The sequence below is a fragment of the Panthera onca genome, chromosome B3 (assembly GCF_046562875.1).
Source record: "Panthera onca isolate mPanOnc1 chromosome B3, mPanOnc1 haplotype 2, whole genome shotgun sequence".
Taxonomy (NCBI): Eukaryota; Metazoa; Chordata; class Mammalia; order Carnivora; family Felidae; genus Panthera; species Panthera onca.
In genome coordinates this window covers 23,615,514-23,636,219 of record NC_138344.1, presented here as the reverse complement: position 1 = coordinate 23,636,219, position 20,706 = coordinate 23,615,514, and the positions used below count along the sequence as shown (strand labels likewise).

At 42.2% G+C, this 20,706-nt stretch overlaps 1 protein-coding gene and 1 pseudogene across 1 annotated transcript; both read right to left on the bottom strand.

Annotated features, from left to right (window-relative positions):
* Positions 1-6,352: 6,352 nt before the first annotated feature.
* LOC145715526 (uncharacterized) lies at positions 6,353-8,603 on the bottom strand. The gene is made up of 2 exons (XM_081795804.1): positions 8,225-8,603; positions 6,353-6,591 (listed from the first exon to the last, which is right to left on the bottom strand). The coding sequence occupies exons 1-2, from the start codon at positions 8,430-8,432 to the stop codon at positions 6,383-6,385; spliced, it is 417 nt and encodes a 138-aa protein (XP_081651930.1). The 5' UTR covers positions 8,433-8,603; the 3' UTR covers positions 6,353-6,382.
* A 10,772-nt stretch (positions 8,604-19,375) lies between these two features.
* On the bottom strand, positions 19,376-20,394 carry LOC132668819 (heterogeneous nuclear ribonucleoprotein F-like; annotated as a pseudogene).
* Positions 20,395-20,706: the final 312 nt, after the last annotated feature.

The window sequence follows — 20,706 nt, the reverse complement described above, 5'->3', positions numbered from 1 at the left end:
AAGTTAAAAGTCAACTTCCAAATAATTAAGAGTAAAGGAAATAAGAAATCATAGTTTTAGAGTAATTTGGAGTAATTTGGAGTATTAATTTGCTAAAATTGTGGAATGCAATAGATAAAAGTTTCTGCTATATTTTTGTAATATATATTGAAATGGTAAAGTGAAGACCAGTACTGTGGAAATGGGTCCATTGGACAATAATGTTAAGGCAGAAAAGTGAGTTCCAGTGCAAGCTAGTGAGAGGAAGGAAAGGGAGGAGTGATGCATTCAGCAAGGGTGAAATTAAACAAAGTTCAGTAGCTACTTTTAAGAGAATTCAGAGTTACTTATTTCAAAAGTTTGCAGAACACACAAAAAATTGTCAAAGAACATTTTTAAAAGTCAAAATTTTGTTATTTTTAACAGAAATCTTGAAAGATAGATGAAATTTTGTCCTAGTCAAGCAAATGTTCTTGAGTTAATTTGATTTTTTTTTTAAGGAAAGTACCAAAGAATGCAAGACAAAACCTAAAATTTCACTTTAGTAAATATGGTATTCCCATTTAAATAAATGAATGAAGCATAATAGCTTCAATATAATTTTAAAAGTATTTGAAAATTCAGACCAATGGAATTAGATAAAAGAGAAGTAAAAACATAAATGTTTCTAAGTCACGTTTTACAGAGATTATCATAAAACAAAAATTCTATGGACCTAAAAACACCACTTTATTTTTCTGTAGCCATAGAATTAATTTTTGGAGGCTAATAACCTCCATATGCATAAATTCCAAAATCAAAACACAAGAAAAACCGCTTCTTCCCCCCTCCCAGCCCTTCATAGATGGTCTTTTTCTCCATGGAGTAAACTACTGATGGAAATTCCCCTAAGGTAAGAATACAACAGAAGCCAGGAAGACAGAAGTGAGGAGGCAGAAGGAAGTCACGTGGGACGCCTCTCCCCTATGCAATACAGCTGCTCATGGGATCCTCCCTTGTGGGCCACTGCCCTCCCTTCCATTCTGGACCATCCCTGGCGCCCTGCGAGAAACTCTACAGGGTGGAAAGGTGGCGCATTTTCTGCTGGAGGTCCCAGTCCTGGCACACTGGTGGAACCTGGAACAACAAACTTCTGGACTCTGGGATTTGGGACAATGGCGGCATTGTTTCTGGTTTCCCACTATCGGCTTCCCTGTAGATGGTCCACAAGTAAGATTTTCTGATTAATACAGAAAATTCAAAATTGGCATACCATAAAATTTAATCTTCCAGAGAAGCATTATAAAATTTATTTTAATGTTTATTTATTTTGAAGGAAAGAGAAGCACGTGACCAGGTGAGAGGCAGAAAGAGAGGACAGAATCTTAGGACAGCTCCAGGCTCTGAGGTGTCAGCACAGAGCTGAACATAGGGATCAAACTCAGGAGCTGTGAGATGACCTGAGCTGAAGTCCGATACTTAACCGACCGAACCACCCAGGGGTGCCCCAGAAAAAGCATTAGAAATCAAAACGCAATATGTAGCAACATTCTATCAGGAAACCACAGACTTCAAGACAGTTTTGTCCTGTTTTAAAATTTCAAATGCTTGGTAAATTGACTTGATATTAACAGGTTTTAATTTAAATCCCAACTAATTTTCAGTATAGGAGTCTATTTGGTTGCATGGAGGATAAAAAAAATCTGACTTATTTCTTAGAGAATAAAATAGCTAACTTAAATCTAATGTTATAATTCCAATACACAGACAATATATTCTAACCTAACAGTACATTTTCAAACATGATAGGATATCAAGATCATTTTGACTATATAACGATGATTTCAAAGAGCTATTGATATGCCCCGATTCGAGAGACGCCCCGAAAACAAACCACCAGAGTCCAGAGTCAAAGCCAAGCGGCAAGGGTCGTTTATTGCAGGTTCGAACCCGGTCCTCTGCGCACTCGTTGCCGGTGACACTAAGAGGCCTGGAGCGAGGATCTTACAGCTTCTTTTATAGACAGGCACAAACAAGTTAGGGATTTTTTTGAGGTTACAGAGCTGTTATAGGTTGACATTTAAATTTGAACGCTCAGCAGAACTTGATTGGTTCCCGCCTTTATGTCAGACTACGACCGGGCGCGCCCTGGCTGGTTTCAGAAATGGCGGGGGGGGGGGGGGGGGGGGGGGGGGGAGGGGAAAGATCATTTCTTTGCAGTTGTGAGTACACCTGGTAATTTTTCTCTTAGTCTCTCATTCCCCCCTCTCTTTGGTGCCTTAAGAGCCAATCTTGGATCTTATCTGTCTGACTCAAATGTTTCGGTAATGATGGGTTGGTATTGGGTCCTAAGGACCATCAGTTGGATCGTGTTAACTCAATCTTTGATAAAGGCAACTAGTTTAATAATATAAGGCCCGAAGGTGAGGAGGAGAAGGAGGAGTATAAGGGGCCCAGCTAGAGCAGAAAGCAGGGTAGCTAGCCATAGGGACTGATTGAACCAAGACTCAAACCAGCCTTGTTGTTGTTCTCGTTCACGCCTCCGTTTGGCCAGGCCTTCTCTAACTTTAGCCATGGACTCTGGGACTACTCTGGTGTGGTCAGCATAAAAACAACATGCTTCTCTTAAGGCTGCACACAAACCTCCCTGTTGGAGGAAGACTAGATCTAGCCCCCTTCGGTTCTGTAGGACCACTTCAGAAAGGGAGGTCAGAGATTTTTCGAGGTGCGAGATTGAGTCCTCAAGTCTGGCTATATCCTCATCAATGGCTGCCCTTAGGCTATTGAACCCTCGGTGCTGGATGGCTAGTGATGAGATCCCTGTTCCTGCCCCTATGGTACCGAGGCCAAATAAGGTGGCCAAGGTTATGGCCGTAAAGGGTTCCCATTTTGTTCTTATTGACTCTCTTGCTTCCGTCCCTTCTTTCCACAGATCATATATAACATTTTCTAGGTGGTAAATAAACCTTGGAAATATTAATATCATGATACAATATTCGGGTGACAAATTAAAAACATCCCTGCTAACACATGGGGTGATCCCTGTCTTAGAACAAATCCACCAGCTGTCAGGAGCTGGAATCATCCATTTAGATTCACCTATAGGGCGACTAGTCTGGGCACAAAGCTGGATATGGCTAGAGGGGACCTTTCCTATACAAGTCCCATTGCCAGTGACCACTTGCAGTGTGAGGCTGGGGCCCTTTCGATTCCACTTGCAAGCTGCTGGCGAATCTTCGTCTGACTGTGAAAAAGGGGCAGCTAGTCCTACGGCTTCGTAGAAGGGGGGTTTTATATCATAACATAGCCAGCAGGCCCTTGTTGCCTCAGGGTCCGATCGGTTTAAGGCCTCATACACTGCTGTTAGCAATTTCCATAGGGAGTCTATACCTTCTGGGATAGACTCGTCTCTTTTTTTCCTTATTTTTTTTAATACGTGATTTGGCCCTACAGGTTGTACACGAGGGGAGACTTTTAATTTTATTTGAATGGCAGTCCCAAAGAGGGGATATTGATATAAGTAGAGTCCCCAAGTGAGTCCTAAGACCCACCGCCTGTCCTTTTTTTCCCTCCTCTGTAAATCTCACACGAATAAGGTTACAGTTTTCATCATACCTGGTGCGGGTACATGGTTGGACATAGGACATTTCAATAAATTGGGGTTTTACTTCCCACTTCCATTCCCCATCATTGGAGGTGACACAACTCCAGGCTGCGCAATAGAGGTTTTCAAACCCCCCACATGTGTGCCTCATCGCCCCCGTCCTAAATCTCGGACATGCATAAAATCCATTTCTACTTATTGATACCGTCCTTTGCAGTTGCCTCCATTTACCTCCTTCCATTTCTTTTAATGGACTAATTTTTTCTAAATTAAAATATAAATCTGGCCACCAGGTATTTAATGGGGCAGTTCCTAGGGTTTTGTTGTAGACTTCATGAGTCTCTAAATTAGTAATTTCCCATGTCAAATTATAGGGGTCCTGGGGGTTTGAATTTACAGACAGAATTTGCAGAACAATCAAGAGAAAGGCAAGTGCCATAGTTACGGCTCTGTCCGTTGGCAGTGTAGGGGTCAATTTTAAAGGATTGTCCTTAGTCCGATCAACAGTCCAGGTTGTCTTTGAAGGTCGATGAGGTCTGAGAAGGGTCCACTGGTTTGGCGTGGGCGAAATGGATCCAGGTGGTGATTCTGTCTACTTTGATGGCAGTAGGCATTGTCAGGATGACCTGGAAGGGTCTTTCCACCTGGGCTCCAGAGTTCCCTGCCAATGACGTTTGACGAGGACCCAATCCCCTGGCCGGAATTGATGTGGAATAGGTGGGGGTCCAGTCTCATAGAGTTCTTTTAATTTGGGCCATACATCTTCATGGACCCTCTGCAAGGCTTGTAGGGAGAACAATAATTCAAGACTATTATCGTTTTCAGCTTTGATAAGGTTATCTTTTAGGTTAGGGATGATGGGGGGTGGTCTACCATGTATTATTTCATAGGGTGTGAGTCCCAGTTTGTATGGGGAATTACGCACACTGAACAGAGCATAGGGAAGAAGGACCACCCAATTAGCGCCAGTCTCCATGGTCAATTTGGTTAGGGTCTCCTTTAAGGTTCTGTTCATTCTCTCTACCTGTCCTGAGCTTTGGGGTCGGTATGCACAATGTAATTTCCAATCAGCCCCAAGTATGGAAGCCAGTCCCTGACTTACCTTAGAGACGAATGCAGGTCCATTGTCTGACCCTATCATTACTGGAAAACCATACCTGGGCAAGATTTCTTCTAGGATCTTTTTGGCTACGATCTGCGCCATTTCATTCTTGGTTGGAAAGGTTTCAGTCCATTTCAGATATTTTCATATCCATTCAGTCCATTTTCAGATACCTGAAAAGGTATCTACAAAAACTAGCAAATACTTATATCCATATTTTCCTGGTTTTACCTCAGTGAAATCTACTTCCCAATAGGTACCCGGTCTGCTCCCTCTTTGTCTTACCCCTGTTGTCTGAGGATTGCTACTCGCATTGTTGAGTTGGCACACTGTACATTTAGTGACTACTTGATCGACCTTATCAGAGACATTTCTGATTTTTAGTCCAGTCTGTCTCAGTAAGTCCAACATTCGCCGGGAACCTAAGTGGGTGCTGCGATGGATCTGCTCTAGAACTTGCCATCCTAGTTTATCTGGGAGTATACTGCTGCTTTTAGAGTCTCTCCACCAGCCATTTTTGATTCTGGTCATAGGAAGTTTATTCATCCATTGAATGTCGCTTTCTGAATACTCAGGGCTGGGGGGCAATTCCCGGGGTCCAGGGTCCGGCAGCTGTAGGGTCAGCAATTGCGCTGGGGGCCGAGCTATGTTTTTTGCAGTCTGATCAGCCAAATTGTTGCCCCGGGAAACTGGGTCGGTTGTCTTCTGGTGTCCTGGGCAATGCACAATTGCTAGCTTTTTGGGTTCCCATAAGGCTGCTAGCAGGGCTAGAATCTCTTCTTTATTTCTGATGTCTTTCCCTTCAGCTGTGAGGAGCCCCCGTTCTCTGTATATCGCCACATGTACATGAGCGGTGGCGAAGGCATATCGGCTATCAGTGTACACGGTTAGCTTGCGATCTCTTCCTAACTTTAGGGCCTGGGTTAAGGCTATTAGCTCAGCCTTCTGGGCCGAGGTTCCGGGGCGTAAAGCTTCTGCCCACACCACCTCAGTCTCTGAAGTCACGGCCGCCCCCGCATACCTTTGTCCTTGGTGAACGAAGCTGCTTCCATCGGTAAACCAGATGGCGTCTGCGTCCGATAATGGCTGATCCTGCAAGTCTTCCCGGACCCCATAAACTTGAGCCAGTATGTCGGCGCAGTCATGAAGTGGGGTTCCCATGTCTGGGTCTGGCAGCAGTGATGCTGGGTTCAGGGCCGTTGGGGGGTGAAGATGACCCTGAGGGGGTTCAACAGCAGTCCCTGGTAATGAGTGAGTCGGGCATTGCTCAGCCATTGGTCAGGCGGCTGCTTGAGGATGCCCTCGATGACATGCGGGGTGGTGACTTGTAGCTCTTGGCCCATGGTCAGCTTATCAGTGTCCTTTACCATTAGGGCAGTGGCTGCAATCATCCGGAGACAGGGTGTCCATCCGGCGGCCACTGGATCTAGCTTTCTAGACAGATAGGCTACTGGCCTGCGCCAAGGGCCCAAATGCTGGGTTAGCACCGCCTTGGCTATGCCCTGGTTTTCATCTACATATAGGTGGAAGGGTTTGGAGACATCGGGGAGTCCCAGGGCAGGTGCTGATAGCAGAGCAGTTTTGATTTGTTGGAAGGCCTGTTCAGCTTCTTCCGTCCAACTAAAGGGCTGTTGATCTTTTGTTGCCTGGTATAAAGGTTTTGTTAATTCAGCAAACCCTGGGCAGAACCCAGCCGACCCTAGGAATTCCCTCACCTGTCATGGTGTCTGCGGTCTGGGAATACGAAGGACAGTCTCCTTCCCGGCATCCGTTAACCAGTGTTGCCCCCCTCTCAGTAAGTAACCCAGGTAAGTTACCTCTGACTTGCAGATTTGAACCTTCTTTGCTGAGGCGCGGTAGCCTAAGGTTCCCAGAGTTCGCAGGAGACCTTCGGTTCCCTGGATGCAGGTTTCGGGTGTCTCGGCAGCTATTAAGAGATCATCAACATACTGTAGGAGAGTTATATTAGGGTGTTGTTGTCTGTACTCACTTAAATCTTCGTGTAGAGCCTCGTCGAACAGGGTCGGAGAGTTCTTGAATCCTTGTGGCAGTCTGGTCCAAGTGAGCTGGCCATTTATGCCCCTGTCTGGATCTGTCCACTGGAATGCAAATAGCTCTTGACTTTTAGGCACTAGTCGTAGGCTGAAAAAAGCATCTTTTAGATCCAGAACAGTATACCATTGTTTTTCTGGGCTGAGGGCTCTCAGGAGAGTATAGGGGTTAGGAACGGTTGGATGTGTGTCCATCACCCGCTTATTGACTTCTCTCAGGTCCTGCACTGGTCTGTATTCCCCGCTATTGGGTTTGCGCACGGGCAGCAGCTGGGGTATTCCATGCTGAGTGACAGGTGTGTAGGACCCTGAAGTCAAGGGGGCGGCGGATGTGCGGTGTGATGCCATTTTTGGCTTCCGTGGGCATAGGGTATTGGCACACGCAGATGGGGTCCGTCCTGGGCTTAACCTCTATAAATAGGGCTGGGCGATGTTTTGCTAACCCCATACCACCTGTTTCTGCCCACGCATCTGGGAAGCGTTGAAGCCAAGGCTCGATGCCCTGATCCCGAGGAGTGGGTTCCTGATGGAGCCTATATTCATCTTCTAGTTTCACAGTAAGTACAGATATGGGTTGGTTGTGGACGTCAGTCACTGTGGGCCCCCCCGGTTGGAAATGAATTTGGGCCCCCATTTAGGTAAGCAAATCCCTCCCCAACAGGGGCCAGGGGCTGTCGGGTATGACCAGGAAGGAGTGGGTTACCTTCCCAGTTCCTAAGTCCACAGTCCTCTGAGTTGTCCAGGGGTACTTCTTTATTCTGGTGACCCCTTGTACCCAGGATGATTTTTCAGATACTTTTCCATGGGGCTTGACCAGAACTGAGTGCTGTGCCCCGGTATCAACTAGGAACTGGACCGGGGTCCCCTCCACTTGCAACGTTACCCTAGGTTCAGGGAGGGGATCCGAACCCCGTCCTCCCTATTCTGTATCTTGGGCAAACAGTATGGGGGCTATTTTAGGCTGCCATTGCCCTTGGCTGGGGCGGTGTTGTTTCTTCTCGGGGCATTCTCGTATCCAATGGCCTTTCTCTTTACAATAGGCACATTGATCTTTATCTAAGTGCCGCCTGGGAGGGCGCATTGTTTGAATGCCTTCTGGGGGTGGCTGTTCTTTCTGGACTATAGCGGCCAGGACTTTAGTCATTTTCTCTGTGGCTTTAATCTGTCTCTCTTCTGGGGCGTCCCTGTTGTTGTAGACCCGTTGTGCTATACGGAGTAGATCCTGGATCTGTTTACCTTCTAAATCCTCTAGCCTTTGGAGTTTCCTTTTAATGTCAGGAGCTGCTTGATTTACAAAGGACATAACGACTGCAGCCTGGTTCTCAGGGACTTCTGGATCCATGGGGGTAAACTGCCTAAAGTCTTCCATTAATCTCTCTAAGTAAGCAGCTGGACTCTCTGCCTTTCCCTGTAAGACCGAATATACCTTAGCCAAATTGGTGGGCTTGCGAGCTGCAGCCCGGAGACCCGCCATTAGAGTCTGGCGATAAATGAGTAGCCTTCCCCTACCTTCTGCCGTGTTATAGTCCCATTCGTCCTGTGGAGGTCTGGTTAGGGGGAAAGCCGCATTAATGAGATCAGTGTTAGATGTCGGCTGACCGTCGTCTCCGGGAACCAGCTTTCTTGCTTCTAATTGGATCCTCTCTCGCTCCTCTGTAGTGAACAGGATGCGGAGGAGCTGCTGACAGTAGTCCCAGGTGGGCTGGTGGGTGAACATGACACTGTCTAAAAGAGCTATTAGGTCTTTAGGGTTATCAGAGAATCGAGCGTTCTGCGTTTTCCAGTTGTAAAGGTCACTGGTGGAAAAGGGCCAATACTGGAGTCGGGGGTTGCCTGTTTCATCGGGGGGTCCTATTTCCCGCAGGGGTAGGGCCACAGTGGAGTCAGGGAGGCGGGGGTTTGGCTCATGCTGGGTGCGCCCGTGGGTTCGACCGGCTGGCCCCTCGCGGTTTGTTCCATTTTCAATGGGGCTCGGTGCGGCTGCTGCCTCCCGTCCCCCCGGTTCTGGCGCAGCTGCCCCTTCCCATCCTCCCGTTTCCCCTAGGGGGGCAACTAGCGGGGCGACTGGTGGGGCGGCTGCTGCGGGCAGGGCCTGGGGTGCGAGGGGAGGGGGATGATAGGGTGGAGGGTCTAGGGATAGTAGGTCCTGACTATCGGGCAATATGGGATACAAGGGCGCTGCTGGCGTCCTTGATTTTGGGGGACCTGCAGGCCACATGGCAAGGACCTTACACGTTCCCGAGGATAGGAAGGGGGCCAACCAAGGGGGTGGATTTTCCACTAAACTCTGCCATACAAGAATGTAGGGAATCTGATCCGGGTGTCCCTTGCAACCCGGTAGAAAAATCTTTGATTTCACTTTGGCAATTATAAGGAGGCAGAAAGTTCCTTCGGTTGGCCATCCAACGCCGAAGGTTGGCCATTCGGAGTGGCAGAGGGTTATTAATTTTCTCCGCCAGATGTCTAAACTCAAATTCTGTCCTCTGGTTCTAACATCCCTGAAGTTAGCAACGAGGAGAGAAAGAGGAGTGCTTTGAGATTGGCCCATCTGTATCCTGGAGGTGGAGGAAAGGATTAAAAGGAGAAACAGTAAAGTTATGAGGATTTCTGGCTGGGCCAGGCCAGGTCACCTGTGAAAGAGAAGGAGTTTAACACTTAAAGGTTATAGAATAGAGAACACAACACTTAGATCGCTAGCGCGTTTTGGGTGTCTGCCACCCGAACAGAAAAATTCCAATGGGCCCAAAAAGGTGCCCCAGATGGGTGCCAGTGGACGTCTCCTACTGGACCCGACCATCTGCCCTATAGCGCATCCGCCAGGGCCGTGTCAGTCATTGATACAGATCCCGCGCGAGAGAGCCAGAAACGAACAGACAAACAGAAACGGACAGAGCCGGCTCACTTACCGATCGGTCTCAGGGACGACCCGTTGACTTGGGGTCTGGTGGGTTTGGGGGTATCCCGGACGAGCCCCCAAATGATATGCCCCGATTTGAGAGACCCCCCAAAAACAAACCACCAGGGTCCAGAGTCAAAGCCAAGCGGCAAGGGTCGTTTACTGCAGGTTCGAACCTGGTCCTCCGCGCACTCGTTGCCGGTGACGCTAAGAGGCCCCGAGCAAGGATCTTACAGCTTCTTTTATAGATAGGCACAAACAAGTTAGGGATTTTTTTTGAGGTTACAGAGCTGTTATAGGTTGAAATTTAAATTTGAACGCTCAGCAGAACTTGATTGGTTCCCACCTTTATTTCAAACCATTCAGCAGAACTTGATTGGTTCCCGCCTTTATGTCAGACTACGACCGGGCGCGCCCTGGCTGGTTTCAGAAATGGTGGGGGGGGGGGGGGGGAGGGGAAAGATCATTTCTTTGCAGTTGTGAGTACACCTGGTAATTTTTCTCTTAGCCTCTCACTATAGAAAAAAGTGGATAAGGAATCCACTTTTTTTCTTCTTGTTTGAAGAATAGAAAAATTCAAAATTAGTAACTGGACTCCTTAAAATGAAAAATTGGCAAAAGAAGAAATAATATGATGCACCTAGAGAAACTCCAACAAGGTGACAATAAAGTGATAATTTTTTCTCAGTCATATTGGAATACTTTTTAAAAACAACCTACCAAGGATTTAGTCTGTGAAATTACATTCATCTAATGAACCATCTTAAGAACATTGCAAATGGTTAGGAAAATGACACACACCCACATTTATGGAAGGATGAATTTGACACAGAACAAACACAACTGAACAGGTTTTATAATAAAATACAGCTATGTATGTGAGTCCATGGAAGCACACTCCTGTAATCCATGTTTGTAAATGAAATCCATCAGTCTAATAGGGTTAGACCAACCTGAACAACAGTTAACTGTAGAAAGTGGCATTAAAAAGTAGATATGGAACCAGGTTTCCCTGTGTTTTTTCTGTAAATAATTCTGAGTTGTGTTGTTTCCCTGGAAGCAAAACATAGCATTATGTTTCAATTTTGAAATAAAGATTTTAAAAACGTTCCTACTCAAATGAATGAAGTTATTTTTGGTTCTTGGGTCCCTGTTTTCCTCCTTATTACTCTTTCTCTGTTCAGCCTTGTGAGACTTTGTCCCTTCCATAACAACTCAGCATTATCCCCAGAAGCTGCTGGTAACTTACTGTGAGCTTTTGAATGAGACTGACTTTGACTTCTCATTTTCTTGATGCCAGATGGCGCTGCAATCCTGAATCCTAGAAATGAAATTAAGTTTCTATTCCTGAAACATGAGCAATAATGGCATGCAAATAATTTGTGCATGGAATATTCACGGACTGGTTTGGAGTCTCACACAGGAAAGCCTAAGTAGATGAAAAAAATGGTGGGATAATTCCTTGTGAGCTCTCCCTTGGACTTCAGGATTTTTTTTTTCTCTCTGCTAAATGCTCTATCCTTTTGCCTGCATAGACTCTCTCTCTAAAACCAAGGGTTTGCATTAGCAAGCCTTTAGATAACAAGAAACCAAAATTTTAAATTTATAGGCACACCAACAGCATTCCTATTGAGAAGATATCAGATGTAGGTAATCAATGTATAAGAAAAGAACAGCATACGATCAAGTAATCAAAGTGTCATTCCTTTAAAATTTAGCCTCTACATGTATATTCCACTTGATTCAGGTAGATGAAATATTCTCTACCTGTGGTGCCTCAAATAGATTGTCATCTGTTCATATCCTATTTCCTACCTGGAACAGAAATCCTATTTTTGTATTCCCTGTTCTATTTCCCTTGAGTTTCTACTACTTACTTTTTATGTCTCTAGTCATCATTTACTTCCTCCAGGGAGCCTTCTCTGACCAATTAAATCTAAACTACATGCTCATCTATACCTCTGAAATCCTTCAGTACTGAAATCACAGCTTTCTACAATAGGAAAGGGAAAAAAAAAAGATTTTCTTTTTGCCATTCTAGATTCTCCACTGCGATTCTGTAACAAAAGCCAGATTAACAAGAGAAAAGTGTACAAATTTATTTAAGTTTTATGTAATACAGGAGCCTTCATTACGAAATGAGAGGACCTACAGGAACATTAAACCTGTATGTTTTTTATACAAGGTTTGGTAACAGTGGAACACCATAGAAAAATGTAATAGGACAAAAGGGTATGGGCCTAAGTATAGTAAACTGGAGGAAATTTGGCAAGGTCTGTTTATTCAGATTTATCTTGGTATTTGTCTTAGGAGATAAGTATGCTCCTTTCCTCCAAGTATAGGGAGGGCGCCTCTCACACGAGTGTCTTAACACTTGCTTCAGGAAAGAAGGTTAGGGAGTCCTTTTAGCAACTACTTTTTCTCAAATTCCTTCAGCTTAAAATAATATGCCAAGGTGCCATATTTTAGGGTGGTATCCTGAGCCCTGTTGCTATATACAATTTTTTTTATAGATTAACTTTTTAATTACATTTTTCTTAAAAAGCTGTGAGATTTCCATTTCTTTGGGAGATATTTTCAGCACTGTGTTGTTAAATTCCACAGGTTAAGCTTTCTTCATTATTACTAAGAACTTCATACATGTTAGAGAGATTGCCATTCATTGCTTTTTCATCTTGTCGAAAAGACACAGGGAGACTTGCTAGAGTAAAGCTGACATCTTTAGAGGCATGCAATAAGAATACTCCCACAATGATTGTAAAGAAGCCACTCAAAGTACCAATGACATCACCAACAGTCATATCTTGCCACTCCTTAGAAATAATAGCTGAACAAGTTAAAACTGATTCTGTAAAGAATATATAATATATTGGAGTCACAATGGAAGTGTTGAAACCAATGTTCACATCTTTTGTTATTTTAATGTACAAGTTGATCCTCATTACGTGTGGATTCAATATTTGCCAATTTACTTACTAATATTTATTTGTGACACCAAAATCAATATTTGTGGCATGTTCAAGTGTTCTTTTCATGATATATTTAGTTCCACTCTGAGTCTGTGAATTGACTTAAGTCTGGAAGCTAGGAATCCTTTGTGGTTGAACTTTGTGGTTGAACTCATATAGTTCAAGCAATACTCCAGTAGGCTTTCCAACTAGTTCTAGGGACACTCTGATCAGCTCGATCATAGATCCCTGTGTGCTAAAACATTTTTATTACTGGTATATCCACACTTTAGGGTAAATCATACACAATTTCTTTGGCCATTAAGCTCTCACAAGTACAAACTGTTTAACCATTCACAAGCTGCATAAGACAACAGAATAAATCTTGATTCCCTGGTAGTTGTAATGATATCATGAATTCAACCCAATTAGGTGTTATATTTTAGCCTCTTTGATATAACAACCTTAGAATCCACCTCCAAACATGCAGTAGTATCAGAGAAGGCCTAGTATCCTCTTTAAAGGGCTCATCTGATTAGAAAAAGCTCACAAAAGATAATCTCCATTTTAATTAATTCAAAATCAATGATGAAGTGTTGGTTCATGGTGTGGATATGTTGGAGTCCTGAGCCTATGGCCAAGAAACAATTCTTGACATGTCTTAATCAGTGCAAAAAGGAGGTTTTATTAAAGCACAGGGATAAGACCTGTGGGCAGAAAGAACAGTAATGGGGTTGTGATGGGTGACTATTATGTACTCTTGAGTTGGGAGGAGGATAGAGACAGTGCAAGCCTCCAAGGAATTTTGGAAACAAGGTTCCCAGGATCATGGTGGGGCTAGATATTGTTAGGAAAAGGTAATTTATTACTGTTTAGTAAAAACTCAGCCATGATGTTGCAGGATTTTTTTTTTTGCCTCAATACCTGGGATTATGTGTCTCACCACTTTGAAGAATGAAGAGGTGGACACAAAATGAAATGAGCAGCAGTCAAAAGTTTCTTAGAGTATAAGATTAGAAAGTAAGAATAGTATGAAAGCTCTCATTGCAGAGAGGGGGTATTCAAAAGTGAATGCTGGGGACTATAGGCAAGGGACTTTGTTTTATAGAATTTTGGTTGACCCCCAATCTTCCCCCATGTTCCTTCTCAGGCTCTACCCTTATTGGCTTGGTAATTCTAGGTACTGGGTTGTCCATTTCTGAATGGCCTGATTCCATTGTGTGAGGAGTCAGACTTTGATTGTACTGTCCCTTGTATAACATAAGTTTTATGGTTTATTTATTTTAGTTAGGTATTTTGATTGTCAAATTCCTTAGGGGAACCTGAGGGGGAGCAGGTGGTGTCTGTTACATTCTTAAGAGAAAGCTTATGCCTGAGGGAGTTTGCTCCTGGTCAGATACTCCCAGTGTTGTTTTAAATATGTGTTTTCCCCACCCAGGGACCTCAGGTCCTAACCTTTCCCTCTCTTCCTACCTTATCTCTCTGCTTATTTTATCCTATTTTTCCCTATTATAATGAGACCCTTCAGATATATATCAGTGGGCCATAGGCTTGGAGTATGATTGCTAACATACATCTTGGTGGGAAGAGATAAAGGAAACTTCCAAAGGAAATTCTTTATGTTTAAAGTAGACTCACAGGATCCTGGGGAGTTGGGCTAAGATTGCCTTTTGCCCTCATCAAAGTTTCAGCTTGAGGCAGTTTAGTTCCTAGAGGAAATTTACTCTGCCAGTCTCAAGGATGTGTCAATGGGCTGCAAGTATTAAGGGAATTTCATTTTTTCCCTTTGTTCCCCACATAATTCTCCCCTGAACAATTTTGACCCTTAAATATTTAAGGTTGCTGAAGGTGGAAGGTCTTATCTTCTGTTAACTTCTTCCTGCTGAATAGGGGCATAGAGATGTCCTTACTTACTTATGGATCAACATTGATCACTTGGGGTTGAGAGGTAGTTGAATCCAAGAGAGAGTGCATGTATGGATCTTCCAGAATGGAAAGGGTCATCTGTAGGCTTGATGCTATGGTAGTGAAGGAGTCTCTGCATCAGGTGTAGAGACATGAGAGAAAACAACAAAACATAATTAGGACAACAAAAAGAAAAAGAAGCCCAGATAAAAGTCTTTTGACAGTTGACAAAAATCCTCTTCTAATCCAGGAGTTTAACCTATTATTAAAGGAAAGAGACTATTTAAAGCACCAATTTGAGCATTCATGTTATTTAGAAATCCAGAAATATTTTTATGATAATCTAGAATGTATACACAGCATTCTGTTTTTATGATAGCTCAAGTTCCACCTTGTGCAACAGTTAAAACATGTAATGCCATTCTAGTTTGTAAAACTGCTTTACATATTTGTGTTACTTCAGTATTTAATAGAGAAATGCTATTTTAAGTGTCATTTAAGCCTTTCACCGTGTGCTTAGTAAGAACTTCCATGCACCTAACTGTATCCTCCATTCCTAAAGAGGGAATAAAGATGGATGCTAGGTGGTCATGCCAATGAAACATAGGACATGTCCACTATTGTTTTAAATTTGGAAGGTTGGCTAGGCTGGCAATGGTTTTAATAATGTGTCCATGCATCCAGGCAAAACCCAGAGTATAGGAGCCTATCCAGCCTGGGGGAAACTATGGACACAAGTTAGAGCCGCATAGCCATTGGATCTTGTTAGGAGCCAGTCATCTAATTCTGGACCTCCTTGCATTACAGTCAGGATATCAAGAGCTATTTGGTTATGGAGGGCCACCTTTTGAATATGTGGGTTACTGGTTAAAGATGGCTGTTGTATGCTTGGTCAAAGCCTCTGTTTGCAATTTTACAACAATAGAAGTGGCTCCTGGGACAGATATGTCTAATAAAACCATCAAGAAACCCTCTTTGTCTAGGTTTAGCCTAATCTAAATACAAGGAATCACTGGCAAGTGGGGGAAGGCTTGTCTCAGGAGATAAAAGCATTCCCAAGTGCATCCAACCTGATAGCATAAGGTAAGTGGAGCTATTCATTAACTTCACAAGTCCATAGTTAACTTCATGGAGTGGAGTACTCTGCAATTTTGTCATCCCAGCCACACAGAATTGGTCAAGGTGATAGCTGAGTTGTACAATTGTTGGAGAATTCATCCTATTTTCCAGTTGTTCAAATAATCATATGCCCATGGGGTCCTGTTATTGTCCCCACACAACAACAAGAAAAAATATTGTCTATACATGAGATAATGTGTCAAAGTCCGAAGTTTACCTCAAGTTATCTAGCTTAGGCAAACAACATTCAAAGACAATCATAACTAGAATTTAACATCCACAAAGATGTGCTGTTGAAACAATTTTTCTCTCTATAATTACCCTTATTTCCAAATCAAGCCTAATTGCCCTTATAGCCAAATCAAGACTAACTAATTTGCAAAACAGGTCCAATTTTAACAAACTTGGCCTAATTATTTACATAAGCTCAGCAAGAACAGTGATTGATCATATATATCTTTCAAAATCAGGTTTGCTGGAACTCTTCAAAAGGAATCTAAATTGATCATTTAGTAGCCTTTCCAGTTCTGAAGCCAAGCCAAGTACTTGCCATCAGACATGACTACAATACCTGTAGATTTGGGCAAATTCCTCTTCCTGAGTTCCTGAAAGTATCCTGAAGTTTCTGCACCTGTCAGGAAGTGACATTCTTTACTCACTTGGTAAAGCTATGGAACTCTGTCAGCAAGGTATCAGGCCAACAGTACCAAGGGGCTGTAATGTCTCCATGTTTTATAAAGTCAATCTTAGTTTATTAAAGGTATTTGGTCATATCTGAGTCGATGCACGTCTCTCTCAAATATGACATTTGAATGAAATCCTTGGTAAAATAACCAATGTTCCAATGGTGTCCTGTTACAAGGAGAAAAGATTCTTCTTGAACTTGTGAAAAATAGTTATGATTGCCATGGAAGAAATAATACTCACCGAGACTTTTTGAATTTCACAGGTTTCAGGTAAGAGAGAAAAGTTAAACACTTCAGTGTGTTCACAAATGAATACTTTATCACATTTCTGTAAGTCATAGGAAGTTTTCTTTATCTTGAAGAGCAAACATTAGAGAACCAGCAATGTTTCAAACAAGAGTCTCAAAAACTATAATCATTTTTCTCAGTTCATTTAGTCCCATGTTACTAATTCTTGTTCAGTTTTTTGCAAATGTTTATTTATTCATTTTTGAGTGAGAGAGCACTAGGGGGAGGGACAGAGAGTGAGTGAGACAGAGAATCCCAAGCAGGCTCAGGGCTGTCAGTGCAAAGCCCTACATGGGGCTTGAACTCATGAAGCATGAGATCATGACCTGAACTGAAATTAAGAGTTGGACACTAAACCAACTGAGCCACCCAGGTGCCCCTTGCTCAGTTTGAATGCACCTTTTTGGTTCTAGAAATTCTTACCCATTTCAGTTTTAATCTTAAAGATATCAAATACCAGTATTTGTCAAAAAAGTCCTTTTAATTAATCTCCTTGAAGACAAAACACATTTCACAATAGAATAAGAACAATTATAAATGACAAAAACTCAGAAATGAACATTGTTAAAGATATAATATGAGAGTTGGAAATTCAGTTATTTCTGTGGCACATAACACTTCAATAGTAACAAGTGATGACCTTATACCAAACCTTCTACAGCCTTATACCAGAAGGTAACATACCAAATCATCAAGCCTAATTTGTCAAAGAGGTCTCTTTATGATTTGAATCTTGAGGAATTTTGTTAAAACCTTAGAAAGTTTTAAAACACACGCCTAAATAGGATTACAGATTACCAAAGACCTGATAAAGGCAAAACATAGAAACTGGTTTTTCTAGACAAAGAAAAGAGAAAATAACTTTGTTTACATTTTCTTATCAAAAGCAGACCAACAATCCAAGAAATCTTGTCTTTTTTAACAAAGAGAAAGCAGAATTTCAATCTTATATACCAGTGTACTTTTAAAATCCATTCATTTTAATCTTAATCCATCCCGACCACACATAAAATTCCTTTCCACAGATTTCCCTTCACAAACCTTCTTCAACATTCCTTTGCTTAATATTTTGTCCCAAGCCATTACTCTCCAAACTACCAGTCTTATTTAGGACAAAATTACCTTCTTTTACCTTCAACAAAAATGTATGTCCATTCCTTATATCTTTCTTACACATACAGAGTTCCTTCCCTCATTTCCATTAGTCTTAATTACACTTAGTAGAATTTTAACTCTTAGAAACATTAGTTCCCAGTGAAAACTAAGTAGTAGCCAATTGTGAACTGTTACACCAGAATTCTTTAGGTGACAAATTTATGGATACATTTAAGCACAAAGCATGTTTCCAACAGACCCAAATATCCTTAGTTTCTCACAATAAGAAGTCAAAAGCAGATAAACTTTGTGCTTAGTAACAAATGCTTTAGTATTTTATCCTATTTGGAAAAGACCCAGATAAATGCAATCCAATTTATCTTCCAAGCAAAACTTTAAAGTTTCAGGTTACCAAAGACTTTGAAAGCTAACTTCACAATTACCTATGAAAATTTTGAGACAAAATTAACCATCATTTTATGTCATGTTTTTGCTGACAAATTGCAAGATAGATATAACATGAGCTTATTTGACTTCTAGTAAACATTGGTAGAATAAAATTTTCATATTTAATGCTGATAACTCTAAAGACATGTCTATTTTGATTAAACCAATTTAAATTAGTTTAAATGCTGAATTTTGTTTCACCTGGGTTTTCACCTGCCGTGAATTCCATGTCTTACCTTGTCTTGAAGAACTTGTCATTTTTATCCATGGGAAATACTAGAATAGTTTTATAAGGGGAAAATTTGTAGTTTAAGTGGTTAGAAGGGGACATTGACAGAAAACAGAAAAGCTGGAAATCCATCATGCTCTAAGTGACATTGTAACACATGTTTTTTATAGCCAACTTCCCTAAGAAGTCCCTAGTTGGGTTATAATTCAGTCAGTTCTCAGTGGAGGTCTCACAGCTAGAAGCACCTAGGTCAGAGATGTGAAGGGAATAATATTAGAACAATGAGGAGGAAACCTCCCATGGGAGTGTTAGGATCAGTAGCTGTGTTAGTCACTGAAGTCTCTGTCCTGTTCCCAAGACAGACAACTTTGTATAAGGATGGGAAAAAGGAGAAGGCATCAAGTTTTTCGGTCTTTTCTTTTTTTTTTTTTTTTGTAGAAAAATCTTTATTTTAAGAAAAATTTAGGTAACAACAACAACAAAAAATTTAACAAGTTTCACTTGCAAAATACACCCAAGAGAAAATCACAGTACAAAGAAAGTTTTAAGTCAAGACTCACCAATTCCTACAATATTCGTAATGTGTCTTAAGTTTCAAAACTAACTTATTTTTTTAAAAAAAAGCTTAAACTCAACCTGAAAGATTTTAAATGAAAATAAACTAGAATTAACAAACATGAGAAATATTTCTCTTTGAATTAGGTATCTAGCACCTTGAGTTTTCCAAAAAAGTACATCTCCCCATGTGTTCACAGTGATGTAGTATAAAAGATCCATTTAATGAACTACTTTAACTTGGATAATATCATTCTGATATGCACTACCAAAATGTTAATTCAGAAAAGCTGATAGTTTTAATTTCTCAATATCACATGATAGAAGAAAGTTTGCATGAGAAAACACTGAAGAGGTAACTTTTAAATACAGATTTCACAAACTCCTGGTGTAACATGGGTCCTATAGCTTCCTCTAGAGTAATAATTGCTTTTCACTGCTTGTTGCTGCCTGTGAAAATTTGATTGTGATAACCCAAATGCTCCTACAAAACTAGTCATATCCATCTATGCTGTTCTGGCCTCCATAGCTAGCCCTGTAACAGCCACTCACAGACTGGCTCTTGAGGCCTCTGGGAGTGGACTGGGCTGACACCCCTATGTATTTCATCATCTGGCTGCTATACGCCCCATTGCTGGACCCAGTTGTGGAATTCAGGAAAAGTTCTATTATCTGTGTTGCATGTTGGCCCAGTCTTTGGACATAGCTGCCACAGCTTCTTCATGAGTGGCAAACTCAACATTGGCTTTGCCCATCACTCTTCCATCAGGGTTCGTCTCAATATGGACCCTCACAGGGTTAAGTTGGAGAGAAGAATTTGTAAATGTTGTTCTCTGTGGCTTTGTATGGCAGCTTTCTCATGTGGACACAGTGTCCTTGGTACTCTCGACAGTGAACTCGCCATCTCCGGTTCTGTGGCCATACATGCCCAAGAGACAATAACTGAGGTCTCTCCCAAGCAGATCATTGGTGAAATTGCAGCCATCACTGAGGTCTCTGCACTCCTCATAGCCTGCACTGTAAGCACCAGACCTCAACCTCTCCAGGCCTGCTTGCTTGACAGTGCCAATATACCTCCTGGTTGTGCTGGGGAGGTCATAGGGCCCCCGCTGCTGTACAGACATGAACTAAAGAGGGGGATCCGAGTATGACCTAACTTCTTCCTGATGGCTCTTGAACACTTCAATATACCTGTGCCCTATTCTGTCCTTGTGCTTCCCTAGGGCCTTTTCAGCTAACTCTTGTGAGGCAAACTACACAAAGGCTTTCCCTGTAGTCTTGCCTTCGGAGTCCACAAGCAATGTGATTCCATTTGGCACAATTTTTAACCCTGAGGAAAACTGAACAATTTATTCCATGGTACATCCAAATGGGAGTCCTCAAACCTGAACAAAGCCATTGATGGCTGTGTCGGCACTGTTTGGACCACTGTGCTTCAACACCCAATCCATTTCGGTTCTGTGGGACTTAAACACCTCAATGTACCAGTGTCCCATGCTTTCCCTATCTTTTTTAAGGGCAATTTTTACATCATCTTCTGATTCAAGTTCAACAAAACCTCATCATTCTGCCTACCTTCTCTGGTGTAGATAAAATGAATGCCTGTTTCAAGGATTTGTCAATGGGATATAAGTAGTAAGGAAATTTCATTTTTTTCCTTTTGCCTTTGTTTCCCACATCAGTTCACAACCCTCTCAGGAGCTTTCCCGGTATAATCTGAAACTGAAATAGGCAGAAGGCAGGGAGAGAGTGAAGTACAATGCAGGCCACGTCAGGTTGGCAGCTGGTAATTTTAATTAATAATAATAATAAACAATAATATA

Bases quoted from the DNA above. Each gene is read 5' to 3' on its own strand.
- LOC145715526 (XM_081795804.1), bottom strand. From the start codon at position 8,432: ATGTTCACCCACCAGCCCACCTGGGACTACTGTCAGCAGCTCCTCCGC. The intron at 6,592-8,224 runs GTAGGGGAAGGC...ATCTCTTAATAG, and splicing joins GGACTATAACACGGCAGAAG to CTGCCGAGACACCCGAAACC.